This window comes from Oncorhynchus nerka, linkage group LG11 (assembly GCF_034236695.1).
Source record: "Oncorhynchus nerka isolate Pitt River linkage group LG11, Oner_Uvic_2.0, whole genome shotgun sequence".
Lineage (NCBI taxonomy): Eukaryota > Metazoa > Chordata > Actinopteri > Salmoniformes > Salmonidae > Oncorhynchus > Oncorhynchus nerka.
Genome location: NC_088406.1, coordinates 55,259,510 through 55,280,587, shown reverse-complemented (window position 1 = coordinate 55,280,587; position 21,078 = coordinate 55,259,510). Strand labels below are relative to the sequence as shown.

The following is a 21,078-nucleotide window of genomic DNA, read 5'->3' as shown; positions in this document are numbered from 1 at the left end:
TGTCAGTTGATTTTTCATAGCCGAGCATTCAGAGGTCGAGAAAGCTGGTGCGGCAGAGAGAGAGAGAGTCAAAAACAGCAGACCCTGGATAGGTAGCACATCTTGTAAACAGGTCAGGGCTCCCTAGTCGCAAGCAGAACAGTTGAAACTGGAGCAGCAGCACCACCAGGTGGACTGGGTACAGCCAGGAGTCATCAGGCCAGGTAGTCCCGAGGCATGATCCTAGGGCTCAGGTCCTCTGGGAAGGGAGGGAGAGAGGGATAATTAGAAGGAGCATACTTAAATTCACACAGAACACCATATAAGTCAGGAGAATTTCACCAGATATAACAGACTGACCCTAGCCCCCCGACACAGACTATTGCAGCATAGATACTGGAGACTGAGACAGGGGTGGGTTGGGGGACACTGTGGCCCCGTCCGATGATACCCCCGGACAGGGCCAAACAGGCAGGTTATAACCCCACCCACTTTGCCAAAGCACAGCCCCCACACCACTAGAGGGATATCAACAGACCACCAACTTACTACCATGAGTAGGCTGAGTATAGCCCACGAAGAGCTACTCCACCGCACAAGCCTGAGGGGGCGCAAACCCAGACAGGAAGTTCACGTCTGTGACTCAACTCTCTTAGGGACAGCATGGAAGGTCACGAGTAAGCCAGTGACTCAGCCCCCGTAATAGGGTCAGCGGCAGAGAATCCCAGTGGAGAGAGGTGAGCCGGGGAGGCAGAGACAGCAAGGACAGTTCGTCCCTCCAGTGCCTTTCCGTTCACCTTCGCACCCCTGGGCCAGACTACACTCAATCATAGGACCTACTGAAGAGATGAGTCTTCAGTAAAGACTTAAAGGTTGAGACCGAGTCCGCATCTCTCACATGGACAGACAGATCGTTCCATAAAAATGGAGCTCTATGGGAGAAAGCCCTGCATCCAGCTGTTTGCTTAGAAATTCTAGGGACAATAAGGAGGAGGCCTGTGTCTTGTGACCATAGCGGACTTGTAAGTATGTACGGCAGGACCAAATCGGAAGGATAGGTGGGAGCAAGACCATGTAACGCTTTGTAGGTTAGCAGTAAAACCTTGAAATTAGCCCTAGCCTTAAGAAAGTCTACTAGCTAGCACTGGAGTAATATGATAACATTTGTGGGTTCTAGTCAGGATTCTAGCAGCTGGGTTTAGCACTACTAGGGTCAGAGGCAGAGAGTAGAGCATTGCAGTAGTCGAATCTAGAAGTGACAAAAGCATGGATTAGACTTTCTGCATAATTTTTGGACAAAAAGTTTCAGATTTTTGCAATGTTACAAACATGGAAAAAAGCTGTCCATGAAATATTCTTCAAGAGAGATCAGGGTCCAGAATAACAGGTATAACATTTCTCAAGATCTCAATCGAGGATAACATGTCTCATTAGTAAAGAAAATAACATGTCTCAGAGGGTAACATGACTCATCAGTGGAGTTTGATGTTATAACATTATTATATATGCGGAGATATGAAAGGAGAAAGTACTATTCCAGAATATACTGTTACTAGAGAACACTAGTGTTAAGGAAGTATAATAAAGTAACATACAGTTGAAGTCTGAAGTTTACATACACTTAGGTTGGAGTCATTAAAACTCATTATTCAACCACTCCACAAATTACTTGTTAAAAATAAATCTCCTTAACTTCTTGACGCTACCCATCCCGGTACCGGGATAATTGTCATCAGCAACCGCTGAATAGCATAGCGCCACAGCCAAATAATATTACTAAAAATTATTAATATTCAAGAAATCACAAGTGCAATATTGCAAACACAGTTTAGCCTTTTGTTAATCCACCTGTCGTCTCAGATTTTGAAATTATGCTTTACAGCGAAAGCAAACCAAGCGTTTGTGTAAGTTTATCGATAGCATAGCATAACATTATGTACACTAAGCATTAAGTAGCTAGGTCACGAAAATCAGAAAAGCAATCAAAAAAATGGTTTACCTTTGATGATCTTCGGATGTTTTCACTCACAAGACTCCCAGATACACAACAAACGTTCCTTTTGTTCCATAAAGATGATTTTTATACCCCAAATACCGACGTTTGTTTGTCGCGTTATGTTCAGAAATCCACAGGAAAGAGCGGTCACGACAACGCAGACAATGTATTCCAAATGTATTCCAAATAATATCCATAATGTCCACAGAAACATGTCAAACGTTTTTTATAATCAGTCCTCAAGTTGTTTTTAAAATATATATTCAATAATATATCAACAGAGTGTGTAGCTTTTTCAATAACAGCGGGAGAAACAATGGCCCCCACCTATCCACTTACGCAATGTGATCCTTCACGCTCATTTTTCAAAATAAAAGCATGAAACTATGTCTAAAGACTGTTGACACCTTAGGGAAGCCATAGAAAAAGGAATCTGGTTGATATCCCTTTAAATGGAGGATAGGCATGCTGAGGAACAGAGGTTTCAAAATAAGAGGCACTTCCTGATTGGATTTTCCCCAGGCTTTCGCCTGCAATTTCAGTTCTGTTATACTCACAGACAATATTTTTACAGTTTTGGAAACTTTAGAGTGTTTTCTAATTCAAATAAATAATCATAAATATTATGGATTTTAAACATTTAAGTACATATAAGTGTATTATATCGGCTGAAAGCTTAAATTCTTGTTAACCTGTTGCCTCTACTTGGGACGCTTGCGTCCCAACTAGAGCTCTGGAAATGCAAATGCGCTACGCTAAATGCTAATAGTATTAGTTAAAACTCAAAAGTTCATTAAAATACACATGCAGGGTATCAAATTAAAGCTACACTCGTTGTGAATCCAGGCAACAAGTCAGATTTTTAAAATGCTTTTCGGCGACAGCATGAGAAGCTATTATCTGATAGCATGCACCAATACACTACAACAGAAAAGCACAGCAGGGGACGTAAACAAAATAATTAGCATTTCGGCGTTACACAAACCGCACAATAAAATAGAAAACAGTCATTACCTTTCACCATCTTCTTTGTTGGCACTCCTAGATGTCCCATAAACACTATTGGGTCTTTATTTCGATTAAATCGGGCCATATAAAGCCAAGATATCGTTATATGTAGACTGTGTGATAAACGAAAAAACAGCGATTTCACAACGTAACGTCATTTTTTTAATTCAAAAGTAGACGATAAACTTTCACAAAACACTTCGAAATACGTTTGTAATGCTACTTTAGGTATTAGTAAACGTTAATAAGCGATAAAAATCATCCGTAGGCGATGTAAATATCATTAGCTGTCGTCTTGGAAAAAATTTCAGGAGAGAGCTCTTCCGGAATGATCTGGGCGGAGACCGGAGGTAAGCGGTGCCCCCCTTTCGGTTCAAACAAGAATCAAAGATGATTAAATTCACAAGACTCTAGACAACATGGGGATGCTGTGGGAGTTGAATGCTCGGTCTTATCTAATTCGGCTCACTGTTAACAATTGCTGGAAGTGGCGCAAGGATATTTATTTCCATTTTCTGTGATCAGGTTTTCCTGCGCTTTCCGATGTAACGCACGTTATGTAATAGCCACAGTCGTGATTTAACCAGTTTTAAAAACGTCCGAGGGTTTCCTATACACACATTCTAACCATATGAACGTACTATATTCCTGGCATGAGTAGCAGGGCGCTGAAATGTTGCGCGATTTTTAACAAAATGTTCCAAAAAGTAGAGGGTCGACTGAAGAGGTTAATCTAACTGCACTGTTTGATTTACAGTAACAATTAGAGCAAAAACATGCCATGCGATTGTTTGATGATGGCGCCCCACATCAAAATATTTTTCCACTGGCACAAGGTTTCATACATTCACATACAAATCCTAAATATTCACATTTTGAAAATCATCCTCTGATTTGTCATCCAAAGGGTCCCAGCTATAACATGTAGTGTTGTTTTGTTAGATAAAATCCTTCTTTATATCCCAAATAGTCTGTTTAGTTGGCGCCATCGATTTGAGTAATCCACTCGTTCAAACTCGTTCTTTCAACAAGTCAAAATACATTTCAATTTACTCCTCAGATACCCTCAAATGTAATCAAACTATAATATTTATTTCGGAAAGAAGTATGTTCAATATGAAATCGATTTTAGCAGGTGCGTAATGTCTTCATGGCGCGCGCAAACAAAGACCGTGTCCTTCTACAAAAACTGTTATTTCTTATTCATTTTTGAAGTTACAAGCATGAACATAGAATGCTGGCACCCTGTGGAAGCCATAGGAATTGCATCAAGGGAGCTAATTTTCAATATGACCTTTCTCTTGCATTATTAAAAGGATGGTCTCTACAAAAATAAAACAAATTCTGTATGGTTTTTCTTTGGATTTTTTCCAACCATATCTATTGTGTTATATTCTCCTACATTATTTTAACATTTATACGAAATTCCAAGGGTTTTCTTTCCAAAGGTACCAATTATATGCATATCCTGGCATCAGGGCCTGAGCGACAGGCAGTTTACTAAGGGCACGTCATTCAGGCAGGAAACTTTTTTTTAAAGGGCCTAGTCCTAATTAAATTAACAAACTATAGTTTTGGCAAGTCGGTTAGGACATCTACTTTGTGAATGACACAATTAATTGTACCAACGATTGTTTACAGACAGATTATTTCACTTATAATTCACTGTATCACAATTTCAGCGGGTCAGAAGTTACATACACTAAGTTGACTGTGCCTTTAAACAGCTTGGAAAATTCCAGAAAATAATGTCATGGCATTGGAAGCTTCTAATAGGCTAATTGGCATCATTTGAGTTAATTGGAGGTCTACCTATGGATGTATTTCAAGGTCTACCTTCAAACTCAGTGCCTCTTGGCTTGACATAATGGGAAAATCTAAAGAAATCAGCTTAGACCTCAGAAAATAAATTGTAGACCACAAGTCTGGTTCATCCTTGGGAACAATTTCCAAACGCCTGAAGGTACGTTCATCTGTACAAACAATAGTATGCAAGTATAAACACCATGGGACCATGCAGATGTCATACCGCTCAGGAAGGAGACGCGTTCTGTCTACTAGAGATGAACGTACATTGGTGATCAATTCCAGAACAACAGCAAAAGACCTTGTGAAGATGCTGGAGGAAACAGGTACAAAAGTACCTAAATCCACAGTAAAACGAGTCCTATATCGACATAGCCTGAAAGGCCGCTCAGCAAGGAAGAAGCCACTGCACCAAAACCACCACAAAAAAAGCCAAACTACGGTTTGCAACTGCACATGGGGACAAAGATCGTACTTTTTGGAGAAATGTCCTCTGGTCTGATGAAACAAAAATATAAATTCAATTATGTGGATATATTGAAGCAACATCTCAAGACATCAGTCAGGAAGTTAAAGCTTGTTGCAAATGGGTCTTCCAAATGGACAATGACCCCAAGCATACTTCCAAAGTTGTGGCAGAATGGCTTAAGGACAACAAAGTCAAGGTATTGGAGTGGCCATCACAAAGCACTGACCTCAATCCTATAGAAAATTTGTTGGCAGAAATGAAAAAGCATGTGCGAGCAAGGAGGCCTACAAACCTGACTCAGTAACATCAGCTCTGTCAGGAGGAATGGGACAACATTTACCCAACTTATTGTGGGAAGCTTGTTGAAGGCTACCAGAAATGTTAGACCCAAGTTAAACAATTTAAAGGCAATGCTACCAAATTCTAATTGAGTGCATGTAAACTTCTGACCCACTAGGAATGTGATGAAAGAAATATAAGCTGAAATAAATAATTCTCTCTACTACTATTCTGACATTTCACAAGTGGTGATCCTAACTGACAGGGAATTACATTTACATTTAAGTCATTTAGCAGACGCTCTTATCCAGAGCGACTTACAAATTGGAATGGGAATTAAAATTATGTTTACTAGAATTAAATGTCAGGAATTGTGAAAAACTGAGTTTGAAATGTAGCTAAGGTGTGTGTAAACTTCCGACTTCAACTGTATGAAGGGTTTCATGGGTTATTAGAGTTTTAATGAAGTAATAATAGAAATAATAACATACAACTTGCACAGTCACAGAGAAATTAGTAGCATAATGGGTTACTAGATTTGATAAAGTAACAATGTATGAATGTATAATCATTAATAGAGTTTAACTTGCTAGGTAGAGACTTAGTATGGACAGAGCACACCATCTATAGGGGACTGATAGACAGTGCCAGCCCAGTTATAGTGAAAGTTGATCCCAGAAAGAGATTCTTGTCTCGAGAGCTGAAAAAGGAAGCTCCCTCCAAAGTGTATCTCTTCCCTTCTGAATTGGCAGATGTATTTCATAAAGTCAGGGCATTAGATGTTCATCTTAAAATAATAGACATTTAATAAGTGTGAAGCAGAAAGTGAATATCCAACAGAAATTTGAAATAAATATAGAGTGACATAGTTAGGGTAGACAAAATTATAAACAATGCCTTCTAATATGGAGAAAGTTATCATGTTTGTTTTGTTTTGATTTTAAACCTTGCAATAGGGGGAAAAGCAGAACATTGTTTGAGAGTGATCCAAGTATATTAGCAGTAGATATTAAGAACGTCTTCCTATTGGGAAGAAGAGAATCCTAGTTGAGGGAAACAGATATGGAGACTCGTGAAAGTAACAAAGTGAATGGTAATATTAGTGGTTTTCAGATAGCAAACAATATAAGGTCACATTACGAACAGAGGGATTGAGCATTGGGGCTGACATCTGGTGTTTGGGTTAGAGATACGTTTCCTGTGGAACAATAGATAGCAGCAATTGCTAACTGAACTCAAACAGACTATGGGACACAGTGGGGAATTGTGGGACAGAAGTATGAAGAATTGAATAAGATATGTTTTTGACAAGTTCCAATTATTATTACTTAATTCTATAGTTTGGGTAGAACAAATGTAATGTCATCTAAAACAATTTGTTTCCAATACGTGGAACTGTGTCCAGATTTGAAGTAGATTCAAATAAATGTTTTAGTACTGAATATTCAGCTGATAAGCCAGCACTGACTTTTTGAAGGACCTAGTAGAGTTGTTAAACAACAGGTTTCATATTATGACTAGTTTAGGTCTCAGGGACTGTCCGTACAGAACATATGTCAATGCAACAGGTAAAAATGATAAGATTACAAGAAAGGGGCTCTGGGATGGTTATCTTTAGAAGGTGCCTATTCCGCTTAATGGGACACCATATCATCTGATGTGTCTGAAGTATAATTCTGTGTAGGCATGGCTTAAGACTTCCTGCCCAAGATGCAGTGAACTCAATTAAGATTAAGAATTTTTTGGACTGATGATGTGCAAACTAAGTACATGTTTATTTTCTTTCTTCCAGGACTGATGGAATGTCTGCTACCAAGTTTTTTAAAATCATGTTTATAATGTCAAATGCTTTCCGAGGCAGGTGCCTTGGGAGTTAGTATGAAGCTACCCAGATTGAGTTGTTAAGGGAACTCCCAAATTAAGTAAGGCCTAACCATTTTGTTTGTTTTTGACCCGCAATTAATATTTGTTAGTGGTGTTTATACTGGTTTATTGTGTGGGGTCTTGTTATTTTGGTTTTAATTGTTTTTTCACAGGTTAGAAATGATGCACCTTAAAGGGCACACAAATGAAAGTATCTATTGTCAGAAATTTGGTTGCACACATTCTCTTGTTAAGAAATGTAAGGAAAAATCCAATGTAAACCTGATACACAAAATGTTTGAAATATTTTTAAGTAATGTCTGAGATACAGGGAAAGAAACACTCAGTTAATGGGGTTGAATGACCTCTGACCTCTTATGACTTTCTGGTGAGGCTTGATTACCTTCACTAAAAATACTTAAGTGGGCTATGTAAACACTAAGAAGTTTATAATTTATCAATAGTCCTACGTGTGATTGGGATCACGAGAAGGACAGAGAGAGATTGCTGCCCCTGAATGAGGGAACACTTGTCTGTAGTCTATTTTACTATTGCTTGAGTAACCTTATAGGATACAATGAAGTTAAGATGGAGTCATCAAGGGTTGTAATTCTCATTTATTTGTTATTTTGATTTAACAGGCAGTGTTGTATTTTTGGACACATGAATCCCAAAAAGCGGTATAAGGTGTGATACCAACACGGCTCTTGAGGACGCCAGCTGCCCGACGCTGTGAAACAGAAATCCAGCATGGAATTTCCTGCTGAAGAGTGTCTCATCCAGGAATGTAAAGTACTGGAAGAAGATTTGAGGGTTCTCTAAAATAACGCTTGAGGGAAAAAGAGGATTTGGACAATGAAGTAATCCTGAGATTCCTCTCCAACTCTGATAGTTTGCATGCATAAAGACTGACATAATCATCGTTCCTGTGTGAGACCAGGGGGGTGTTGCAGATTTGGGCCAAAAGCATGTATCTGCCCCTTTGGGACTATTCCATTGGTGCAATGCCGGTTAAACCCCAATCAAGTGCACCAAGTAAGAAAAAAAAAACAATTCAACCCAGATCTGTGGTCAATAATGGACCTGTGATGTACAGTATGCACAACTTGGTACCTACACACAGGGGAGCAGGACTGCTGAGGGTGGTAGCACAGTGTTGGGCAGTGGGAGAGTGTTCTGGCTCAGTACACAGCTCTGGGACTGCCGTCAGACGAGGCCCTTGGCCATTCTCCCAGATATACAGAGCTACCTGGAACAACATGGGAAGATACTGTTACTGTTTTTTTCAGCTGCTCATGCAAACACATTTTTTCTTGAGGCAAGCCGAAATCGGTAGTTGAAGTCTATGCCCCTTCGTCGGTAATTTGTCAACAGTAGGGATTCTTCAATTCAATGTTTGTTGTCATTCAACGAGAGACCAATCGTTTTCATGCACATTTTTTGACTTGAGAAATACTGCACCAAACATCTTAGCACCAAACATCTTAAGATCTACTCAACAAAAACGTCAAAATGATGACAGATTTCTTGAGTTATCTTAGAATAATTCTAACTTTTTTGAGGAAGTGGCTATGGCGTCTCAACGTGTACAAACAGTACTATCGCTGCTTTTTCTTGTTTTTCTAGCTTAAGTCTTTTAAAAGGAGTATGCGAGCACACTCGTTCAGTTAGGCGCCAGCCAAACCAAAGCATTTCGCTCAGAGCAATACAAATTGCTCTGAGAAAAAGATATTGTTCAACAAGTTATAAAATAAATCTAAAAAATTGTCACAATTATTGGCACCCTTGTTTTCAATACTTTGTACATCCTCCCCTTGCAAGGATAACGTCACTTAGCCTTTTTCTATAATGTTTTTATGAGATTATAATAACACACTGGGAGGGATCATAGACTATTCCGCTATACAGAAACTTTCCAGATCCTTGATATCCTTCAGTATAGCCCTCCTCAATTCAAACCACAGGTTTTTAATGGAGTTCATGTCCGGAGACTGATGGCCATTGCAAAATGTTTATTTTGTGGTCAATTAAACATTTCTGTGTGGATTTTGATGTGTGCCTGGGGTCATTGTCTTGCTGGAAGATCCACTTGATGCCAAGTTTCAACCTCCCGGCAGAGGCAACCAGGTTTTTGGCTAAAATGTCCTACTAGTTCATAATGTCATTGACTTCAGAAAGGGCCCCAGGACCAGTGGAAGCAAAAAAGCTCCAATAACATCAAAGATCAACCACTATATCTTACAGTAGATATTAGGTTATTTTCCACATATGCATCCTTCTGTCGAGGCCAAACCCACCACTGATGTGTGTGGAGAAAGAGCTCCATTTTCATCTCATCTGACCATAAGCACCCGGTTCCAATCCAAGTGACAATGATGTTTAGCAAACTCTAGGTGTTTGCATTTGTTGGTTGCTCTCAATAAAGGCATTTCTATGGCAACCCTTCCAAATACCCTATTGGCTTGGAGGTGGCGTCTAATATTAGATTTGATGACCCCAAGATGCGACCAAGTTCTGTAATTCTCCAACTGTGGCCCTTGGACTTTTCTTTGCCTCCCGAACATCTTCTCTGTGTGTTTAGCAAGTTTATCATGGTTCCAGTGGTTTAAACTTCTTAATTGTTGCCCTAATAGTGGTAAGTGGTATATTTCGTTTTCAGTTGGTTTTACATACCCATTGCCTGATTTATGAAAGTCAAAAACCATTTCAATCTTATCATTTGTGAGTTATTTGGATTTTACATGCGTGTTACCTCTTTTTTAATGCCCCAGTGAAACAGGAAGCCATGAAAGGCAACAATACAGTTATTTAAATGAAGATTAAAGAGGTCATGAACAGCCCAAATCATGTTTTTCATGAAATGTGATGATATTTGGATGAAACCAGATCAAAGTAGGATTACCAAAGTAGGAAAACATTTATTTTCTTCTACATTGATAAAGTTTCCAAAAACACCGATTTCCGATTGTTATGAAAACTTGAAATCGGCCCTAATTAATCGTCCATTCCTATTAAATCGGTCGATCTTAAAATAGCTAAGTAGCTAGTCAACTGGTGTCCATTTCTGCAGCGTGTCAGCAAATATAATTACATGTTTCCCCTAAGGCAAAGATACTTATAGGTTTTAGCTTTTTTCTGTGTCTGGTGTTAGCTAGTAAGTGGTTAGCTAGGTCTACAGCCAGCATAGAACAAAAGCGAGGGAAGGGCTTCCCAAAACTCCAACGCAGTTGTCATGTCATTACATCAAGAGACACATCAAACATAAGATTCATACAAACTTCTTGACAACGTTGATAGTCATAACACATGAACATTGTCTGGCAGTCAACATACACAGTATATTTAATGAAAAGTACCCAGACCTCAAGCTGTACATTTTCAACTGAAATTGTCCATCATGAACTAGCTAGCTAGCTTAATTATACAGCTAACATTTTGTCTATATTGATGCTGTTACAATAACCAAACAGTTGGATAAAAAAAGTATAATTATGAAACCATGATGTGATGGATGATAGGATTGGATGTTGCATGCAATTTCAATGTTGTTTGATTTGCATTGTGTAGCAGCAAATTTGCTGGAGATAATCTCACTGCAATACCACATTCATGTTGCTTGACATAGGCGTTTTCAAAGAACCGTCAGTCAAGGTGACCACCCCACCCACTTGGCCTACTAGCTCCCCACCCACTCAGTCTGTCTTTCAGACTTCATGGTAGTTTTTAGATCTAGAGAACTCCTGATATCGCCAGGTGTGATAAGTACATTATTTGTCTTGTTATATTGTCTATTACTGTCTTTTTGCTAGCTAGGGCCATCTACTTTAAGTCCTGCCTGTCTTCCCAGTAGCCTAGTTGATGTGTGAACTGCTGACTGCAGATAGTTGTTGACACATCAACCAGGATCAAGGGGCAGGGCAATTTGTAACTCGTTTTGGTAATCAAATCAAATCAAATGTATTTGTCACATACACATGGTTAGCAGATGTTAATGCGAGTGTAGCGAAATGCTTGTGCTTCTAGTTCCGACAATGCAGTAATAACCAACAAGTAATCTAGCTAACAATTCCAAAACTACTACCTTATAGACACAAGTGTAAGGGGATAAAGAATATGTACATAAAGATATATGAATGAGTGATGGTACAGAGCGGCATAGGCAAGATACAGTAGATGGTATCGAGTACAGTATATACATATGAGATGAGTATGTAAACAAAGTGGCATAGTTAAAGTGGCTAGTGATACATGTATTACATAAAGATGCAGTAGATGATATAGAGTACAGTATATACATATACATATGAGATGAATGATGTAGGGTATGTAAACATTATATTAGGTAGCATTGTTTAAAGTGGGTAGTGATATATTTGACATAATTTCCCATCAATTCCCATTATTAAAGTGGCTGGAGTTGAGTCAGCGTGTTGGCAGCAGCCACTCAATGTTAGTGGTGGCTGTTTAACAGTCTGATGGCCTTGAGATAGAAGCTGTGTTTCAGTCTCTCGGTTCCAGCTTTGATGCACCTGTACTGACCTCGCCTTCTGGATGATAGCGGGGTGAACAGGCAGTGGCTCGGGTGGTTGTTGTCCTTGATGATCTTTATGGCCTTCCTGTGACATCGGGTGGTGTAAGTGTCCTGAAGGGCAGGTAGTTTGCCCCCGGTGATGCGTTGTGCAGATCTCACTACCCTCTGGAGAGCCTTGCGGTTGTGGGCGGAGCAGTTGCCGTACCAGGCGGTGATACAGCCCGCCAGGATGCTCTCGATTGTGCATCTGTAGATGTTTGTGAGTGCTTTTGGTGACAAGCCGAATTTCTTCAGCCTCCTGAGGTTGAAGAGGCGCTGCTGCGCCTTCTTCACGATGCTGTCTGTGTGGGTGGACCAATTCAGTTTGTCTGTGATGTGTACGCCGAGGAACTTAAAACTTACTACCCTCTCCACTACTGTTACATCGATGTGGATAGGGGGGTGTTCCCTCTGTTTCCTGAAGTCCACAATCATCTCCTTAGTTTTGTTGACGTTGAGTGTGAGGTTATTTTCCTGACACCACACTCAGAGGGCCCTCACCTCCTCCCTGTAGGCCGTCTCGTCGTTGTTGGTAATCAAGCCTACCACTGTTGTGTCGTCCGCAAACTTGATGATTGAGTTGGAGGTGTGCGTGGCCACGCAGTCGTGGGTGAACAAGGGAGTACAGGAGAGGGCTCAGAACGCACCCTTGTGGGGCCCCAGTGTTGAGGATCAGCGGGGTGGAGATGTTGTTGCCTACTCTCACCACCTGGGGGCGGCCCGTCAGAAAGTCCAGTTCCCAGTTGCACAGGGCGGGATCGAGACCCAGGGTCTCGAGCTTGATGACGAGCTTGGAGGGTACTATGGTGCTAAATGCCGAGCTGTAGTCGATGAACAGCATTCTCACGTAGGTATTCCTCTTGTCCAGATCGGTTAGGGCAGTGTGCAGTGTGGTTGCGATTGCATCGTCTGTGGACCTATTTGGGCGGTAAGCAAATTGGAGTGGGTCTAGGGTGTCAGGTAGGGTGGAGGTGATATGATCCTTGACTAGTCTCTCAAAGCACTTCATGATGACGGAAGTGAGTGCTATCGGGGCGATAGTCATTTAGCTCAGTTACCTTAGCTTTCTTGGGAACAGGAACAATGGTGGCCCTCTTGAAGCATGTGGGAACAGCAGACTGGGATAGGGATTGATTGAATATGTCGGTAAACACACCAGCCAGCTGGTCTGCACATGCTCTGGGGGCTCGGATGGGGATGCCGTCTGGGCCTGCAGCCTTGCGAGGGTTAACACGTTTAAATGTTTTCCTCAGGTCAGCTGCAGTGAAGGAGAATCCGCATGTTTTGGTTGCGGGCCATGTCAGTGGCACTGTATTGTCCTCAAAGCGGGCAAAAAAGTTATTTAGTCTGCCTGGGAGCAAGACATCCTGGTCCGTGACGGGGCTGGTTTTCTTTTTGTAATCCGTGTTTGACTGTAGACCCTGCCACATGCCTCTTGTGTCTGAGCCGTTGAATTGAGATTCTACTTAGTCTCTATACTGACGCTTAGCTTGTTTGATTGCCTTGCGGAGGGAATAGCTACACTGTTTGTATTCGGTCATGTTTCCGGTCACCTTGCCCTGATTAAAAGCAGTGGTTCGCGCTTTCAGTTTCACGCGAATGCTGCCATCAATCCACGGTTTCTGTTTTGGGAATGTTTTAATCGTTGCTATGGGAACGACATCTTCAACGCACGTTCTAATGAACTCGCACACCGAATCAGCGTATTTGTCAATGTTGTTATTTGACGCAATACGAAACATATCCCAGTCCACGTGATGGAAGCAGTCTTGGAGTGTGGAATTAGATTGGTCGGACCAGCCTTGAACAGACCTCAGCGCGGGAGCTTCTTGTTTTAGTTTCTGTCTGTACGCAGGAAGCAACAGTGGCCGTATTGGAGTGGGAGTGGTTTCTCCTCTCCTAGGCAATCAGCAATTAGTACAGAAAAGCGTTCTCTTCACCTCTACTAAGCAATTAACAATTAGTTTAGTCTCCCCTGGTTTCTCAGCGGCAGCTGTAAGCAGATGTGGTCTCGTCAGCAAAACTAAGACCGTCGCCGAAACAAAGACGGTTCTGCAGAGTTGTTAGAGGAAGGAAAGAGTGAATGGCTCCACACCACTCTCTCACTTGAGTATCTTAAATAGTTATTGTATCTCATTTTGCTATTTTGTAGTTTTGGTAACTACAGTATATACAATAGTATATGGACACCCCTTCAAACTAGTGAATTCAGCTATTTCAGCCACACCCGTTGCTGAAAGGTACATAAAATTGAGCACACAGCCATGCAATCTCCATAGACAAACATTGACAGTAGAATGGCTGTACTGAAGAGCTAAATGAGTTTCAACGTGGCACCATCATGGGACGCCACCTTTCCAACAAGTCTGTTTGTCAAATTTCTGCCCTGTTAGAGCTGCCCAGGTCAACTGTAAGTGCTGTTATTGTGAAGTGGAAATGTCTAGGAGCAACAACAGCTCAGCAGGGAAGTGGTAGGCCACAGAAGCTAACAGAACGAGTAAAATGTGTCTGTCCTCCGTTGCAACACTCACTACCGAGTTCCAAACTGCCTCTGGAAGCAACGTCAGCACAAGAACGGTTCGTCGGGAGCTTCATGAAATGGGTTTCCAGGGCCGAGAAGCCGCACACAAGCTTAAGATCACCATGCGCAATACCAGTGTCGGTTGGATTGGTGTAAAGCTCGCCACCATTGGACTCTGGAGCAGGGGACACCTTTTGTCTGTAGTTATGTGTAACGCCTAGCCATCTGGCAGTCTGACGGACAAATCTGGGTTTGGCGGTGCCAGGAGAACACTACCTGCCTGAATGTATTGTGCCAATTGTAAAGTTTGGTGGAGGAGGAATAATGGTTTGGGCTCCTTAGTTCCAGTATAATGACATTTTAGACGATTCTGTGCTTCCAACTTTCTGGCAACAGTTTGGGGAAGGCCCTTTCCTGTTTCAGCAGGACAATGCCCCGTGCATAAAGCGAGGTCCATACAGTAATGGGTTGTCATGATCGGTGTGGAAGACCTTGACTGGCCTGCACAGAGCCCTGACCTCAACCCCATCGAAAACCGTTGGGAAGAATTAGAACGCCGACTGCGAGTCAGGCCTAATCGCCCAACATCAGTGCCCGACCTCACTAATGCGCTTGTGAAAGCAAGTCCCCGCAGCAATGTCCCAAAATCTAGTGAAAAGCCTTACCAGAAGGAATGGAGGCTGTTATAGCAGTAAAGGGGAAAAAACTCCATATTAATTACCATGATTTTTGAATGAGATGTTGAACAAACAGGTGTCCAAATACACCCCCCCAAAAAATGTAAATATATTTTTTTACAATCTTTTTTTTGCTTATCGTTTTCAAGGGTACCAATCATTTTGGATATGACTGTGCATGGGGACTTGGTCTAAAATGATAATGTTGCTAAATGTTGGCAGTAACTAATTTAACAAAAAACTAAACAAACAAAAAGGTGTGGATTGCAGTCATTTTCTATTTAATTTAACCTTTATTTAACAAGGCAAGTCAATTAAGAACAAGTTACATGATTGAGTCTTGGAATGTAGAGATGGAGATAAAACTGTCCAGTTTTAGTGGTTTTTGCAGCTCGGTCCAGTCGCTAGATGCAGCAAAATAAAAAGAGGAGTGACCCAGGGATGTGTGTGCTTTGGGGACCTTCAACAGAATGTGACCGGCAGAATGGGTGCTGTGGAGGATGAGGGTTGCAGTAGGCATCTCAGATAGGGGAAGGGGGTCGAAGAGGATTTTTATAAATAAGCATAAATCTTTGTAATCTAGCACGGGTAAGATGGTCATCTTAATCAGGGTCAGTTTGGCAGCTGGGGTGAAAGAGGAGTGATTACGATAGAGGAAACCATGTCTAGATTTAATCTTAGACTGCAGCTTTCGATATGAGCTGAGAAAAGGACAGTGTACTGTCTATGAAAATAGCAGCACAACATTGCTTAGAGTCAAACGCAGTGGTGGCATCATTAAGGTTGCAGTGACACATCCATAACTTGAGCAGAAACCAGATTGCATACCAGAGAGAATACTATAGACATCAACAAAGCTTGTTGATTATTGTCAAGTTTTCCAACACTTGATAAACAGGGCAAGATAGAAATTGGGCTATAACAGTTATGATCAGCTTGATCTCACCCTTTAACCACTACAGGATCAGGACGATTAAGCTAAGCTAGGCTAATGTGATTAGCATGAGGTTGTAAGTAACATGGGAAGAAAGCTTAAATTCTTGTTAATCTAACTGCACTGTCCAATTTACAGTAGCTATTACAGTAAAATAATACCATGCTATTGTTTGAGGAGAGTGCACAATTATGAACTTGAAAAGTTATTAATAAAGCAATGAGGCACATTTGGGCAGTCTTGATACAAAATGTTGAACACAAATGCAATGGTTCATTGGATCAGTCTAAAACTTTAAAATACACTCTTGCCATCTTGTGGCCAAAATTGCGACTGGGCTTGAATAATACATTATGGCCTTTCTCTTGCATTTCAAAGATGATTGTATAAAAAAGAAACGTTGTTTTCTTTGTATTATCTTTTACCAGATCTAATGTGTTATATTCTCCTACATTTATTTCACATTTCCACCAACTTCTAAGTATTTCCTTTCAAATGGTATCAAGAATATGCATATCCTTGCTTCAGGTCCGAGCTACAGGCAGTTAGATTTGGGTATGTAATTTTAGGTGACATTTTTTTTTTTAAAGGGACGGATCCTTAAGAGGCATGTCCCAGTTTAGGTCACCTAGCAGGACACTAGAAGTCATTCCGAGTCCTTTCAAGGTAAGGAAGCAAATATCTAAGTATGCTAAAATTGCTGAACTATCACGTTATGTCATTGTATAAACTGTTGCCTTACTGCTGCACATTTGAATGTTCTAATAATAAAGTGAAATATATACATAAATAGACATATATCGGCATCATTATCATAATTAATAATCAAGTAATAAAACCATTTTAATTTGGAGGTTTGAGAGAAATTCCCCAACCCTCCCCTCTCTGTGACTTCCACTAAATCTTTTCAACAGTCAATAAGGTATGAGTTATAAGTTATTTAGGTAACGGTCATCCAACGTTGCCCGGCCTTCCATAGAAATACAGGTTTTATAGAAATATAGCAGAAATAAAGCAGTAAGTGATTTTTTGTGTGTCCACAAGTTTGCACTTACACTGGGAATTAGTGGGGACCTGTGTTGGGAACCCTGTGAGCTGAGATGGAAGGCATGCATGGTGAGACTTTGGAATCGACTGTTGGATATGCCAATTGCCAGAATAGCCAGCAAAAGTTTTCAATGGGTTCTCTCCATACGGGAAAGCCTGGGCATCCGAATTGTCTGACCTTTTCCAACAGTCTGACTGTAAACATATATACGAAAACCAAATTAAGGTAGACATAGATGCTTTAAAAAAACAACTGACGATGCAATATGAAAAGAAAATGGGCGGAGGAGATTATTCAGGTACCTAAATAATTATTGACATTGTTTGATTAGGAACAAATTGTTGCGTGAGAGATACACTACATGGCCATAAGTATGAGGACAACTGCCTAGGTTTAACCTTTGCTGCTATAACAGCCTTCACTCTTCTGGGAAGGTTTTCCACTAGATGTTGGAACATTGCTGAGGGGACTTGTTTTCCTTCAGTCACAAGAGCGTTGATGTCGGACACTGATGTTGGGCGATTAGGCCTCGCAGTTCGAGTTCCAATTCATCCCAAAGGTGTTTGATGGGGTTGTGCAAGCCAGTCAAGTTCTTCCACACCGATCTCGACAAACCATTTCTGTAAGGACCTCGCTTTGTGCACGGGGGCATTGTCATGCTGAAACAGGAAAGGACTTTCCCCAAACTGTTGCCACAAAGTTGGAAGGACAGTCTAGAATATCATTGTATGTTGTAATGTTAAGATTTCCCTTCACTGGAACTAAGGGGCCTAGCCCAAACCATGAAAAACAGCCCCTGACCATCATTCTTCCTCCACCAAAGGTTACAGTTGGCACTATGCATTCAGGCAGGTAGCGTTCTCCTGGCATCCAACAAACCCAGATTCATCCGTCGGACTGCCAGATAGAGATGTATTACTCCAGAAAATGCGTTTCCAATGCTCCAGAGTCCAATGTTGGCGAGCTTTACACCACTCCAGCCAACACTTGACATTGCGTATAATTATCTTAGACTTGTGTGTGGCAGTTTGGTCATGGAAACCCATTTCATGAAGCTCCCGACAAACAGTTATTGTGCTGACATTGCTTCCAGAGGCAGTTTGGAACTCGGTAGTGAGTGTTGCAACCGAGGACAGACGATTTTTACGCACTACATGCTTCAGCACTTGACGTTCTGTGAGCTTGATGGCCTACCACTTTGCGGCTGAGACATTGTTGTTCATAGACATAACAGCACTTACAGTTGACCAGGGCAGCTCTAGCAGGGCAGAAATTTGAAAAACTGACTTGTTGAAAAGGTGGCATCCTCTGATGGTGGAGGTTGAAAGTCACTGAGCTCTTCAGTACGGGCCATTCTACTGACAATGTTTGTCTAATGTTTGCCGCCCCCTATGTGCACAGATAAGATCAGGGATATTGCCTGTGTATTGAAACAGAACGGTATTGCGGTGAAATGGAAGAGGAGAGAGTTTGTAACTACAGTGACCTCGAAGAGGTAGAGAATGAAATTCACTCAATACTCGATTAAAACAATAAGGCCGAGGGGGTGTGGTATGTGGCCAATATACCACAGCTAAGGGCTGTTCTTAGGCACGACGCAAAGCAGAGTGCTGGATACAGCCCTTAGCCGTTGTATATTGGTCATATACCACAAACCCCCAAGGTGCCTTATTGCTATTATTAACTGGTTACCAAGATAATTAGAGTAGTAAAAATACATGTTTTGTCATACCAGTGCTATACGGTCTGATATACAGTGCATTCGGAAAGTATTCAGACCCCTTTACCTTTTCCACATTTTGTTACGTTACATCCTTATTATAAAAAAGAGAAAATGTACATTTTTCCTCATCAATCTACACTCTCAGACCATGAGAAACAAGATTCTCGGGGCTGATGAAACCAAGATTGAACTCTTTGGCCTGAATGTCAAGCGTCACGTCTGGAGAAAACCTGGCACAATCCCTATGGGGAAGCATAGTGGTGGCAGAATCCTTGATGAAAACCTATGGATCACGCTGTTTCAAGTTTGTCAGCATTCAGTGGTCATGGGCCAATTTGGAGCAAAACTGTTTGGCACTTAGTGGAAACCGAGCATCCGTGGAGAGCTTTTTAAAGTACCAGTCCATGCAAGCACTGATACAGGATACCACTGGCCAGATACCTAGGACCTGGGATGGAGATTTTGATGGAGTCAAGGAGGGAACATGAATGTGGTCAGATTGGTCCAGGTTTTATTACACTAACCGCAACACTTACGAGCCCAATAACACTGGAATAGGAAAGGACTGTCTGGAGATGAAAGCTGCAAGTGAGAAGCGCTGGTTCGACGTGCCCACTGAGTTCGTGTTTGCCTCTCTGTGTTCCAGAAAAATGTAGGCTACGAAATTACACAGCTACTTCACCTCCACCTCCAGGGGACAACATACTACACTTCAATATCAAACCAAGATTTGCCAATCACTGCAGCTCACCATAATGACAAATAAAACCTGTAATCACAAAAAAAGAAGCTAGCCACCAAGCTAATGATTAGCTAGCATGCCATGTCTAACATTTCAAAACACTGTGACAGCAGTATTTACAACAAACGGCAAACATTTGGCTACCAAAATGAAGTTCAATGCAGACATTTATACCAAGTCATTATCTGCTGTTAGCTAGCTACTGTTTTGGTAGGCTAATCTTTCAAGTTAGCTAACGTTAGAAAAACTTGTGATGAAACTGTGATGTTGATAATTCTGCTTTTGAAATTAAAGATAAATGACATACTCTGATGTATTATTACATTTTTTGATGCAGTTAGTTCACTAATGATTAACAAGTTGTCATGGCACATCAGTTAGCCACTGGTAAATGTGCGATTTGTATTTTCCACCATAATTTGCAAATAAATTCATTAAAAATCCTACAATGTGATTTTCTGGATTTTTTTTCTCATTTTGTCTGTCATAGTTGAAGTGTACCTACCTATGATGAAAATTACAGGCCTCTCTCATCTTTTTAAGTAGGAGAACTTGCACAATTGATGGCTGACTAAATACTTTTTTGCCCCACTGTATATATAACAAAAAATATTACATTACATTATATTTCATAACACTTTACCCAATACATTTAGTATGTTCCCTCGGGCCACTACTCCACTACCACATATTTACAATACAACATCCATATGTACATGTGTGTCGAGTGCGTGTCTTATCATGTGTGTCTGTGCCTGTGTGTGTGCCACTTCACAGTCCCCACTGTTAAAGAACACCCTCTGTGTTGTGTTACAGGTAACTCTTTTTCCACAATATAGCAGGGGGTTTACTGCCATAACACATACAGTTGTAGTCTGAAGTTTACATACACTTAGGTTGGAGTCATTAAAACTTATTTTTCAACCACTCCACAAATTTCTTGTTAACAAACTATAGTTTTGGCAAGTCAGTTAGGACATCTAATTTGCATGACACAAGTCATTATTCCAACAATTGTTTACAGACAGAGTATTTCACTTATAATTCACTGTATGACGAATCCAGTGGGTCAGAAGTTTACATACATACAAGTTGACTGTGCCTTTAATTAAACAGCTTGGAAAATTCCAGAAAATGATGTCATGACTTTAGAAGCTTCGGATAGGCTAATTGACATCATTTCAGTCAATTGGAGGTGTACCTGTGAACTCAGTGCCTCTTGGCTTGACATCATGGGAAAATCTAAAGAAATCAGTCAAGACCTCAGAAAAAAATGTGTAGACCTCCACAAGTCTGGTTCATCCTTGGGAGCAATTTTCAAACGCCTGAAGGTACCACGTTTATCTGTACAAACAATAGTACGCAAGTATAAACACCATGGGACCACGCAACCGTCATTACCGCTCAGGAAGGAGACGCGTTCTGTCTCCTAGAGATGAACGTACTTTGGTGCGAAAAGTGCA

General features: G+C 41.0%; 1 protein-coding gene across 2 annotated transcripts in view; it reads right to left on the bottom strand.

The window, feature by feature from the left end:
- LOC115137514 (beta-1,3-glucosyltransferase-like) overlaps nucleotides 1-21,078 on the bottom strand; it is a 167,276-nt gene that overhangs the window by 29,144 nt on the left and 117,054 nt on the right. The window contains exon 9 of one of the 2 annotated variants that reach the window (XM_065024671.1): nucleotides 8,518-8,649. The exons of the other annotated variant lie outside the window; for it this stretch is intronic. Coding sequence (XP_064880743.1) covers nucleotides 8,518-8,649 — 132 coding nt within the window. The remainder of the gene's footprint in view (nucleotides 1-8,517; nucleotides 8,650-21,078) is intronic. 2 annotated transcript variants of the gene reach the window in all.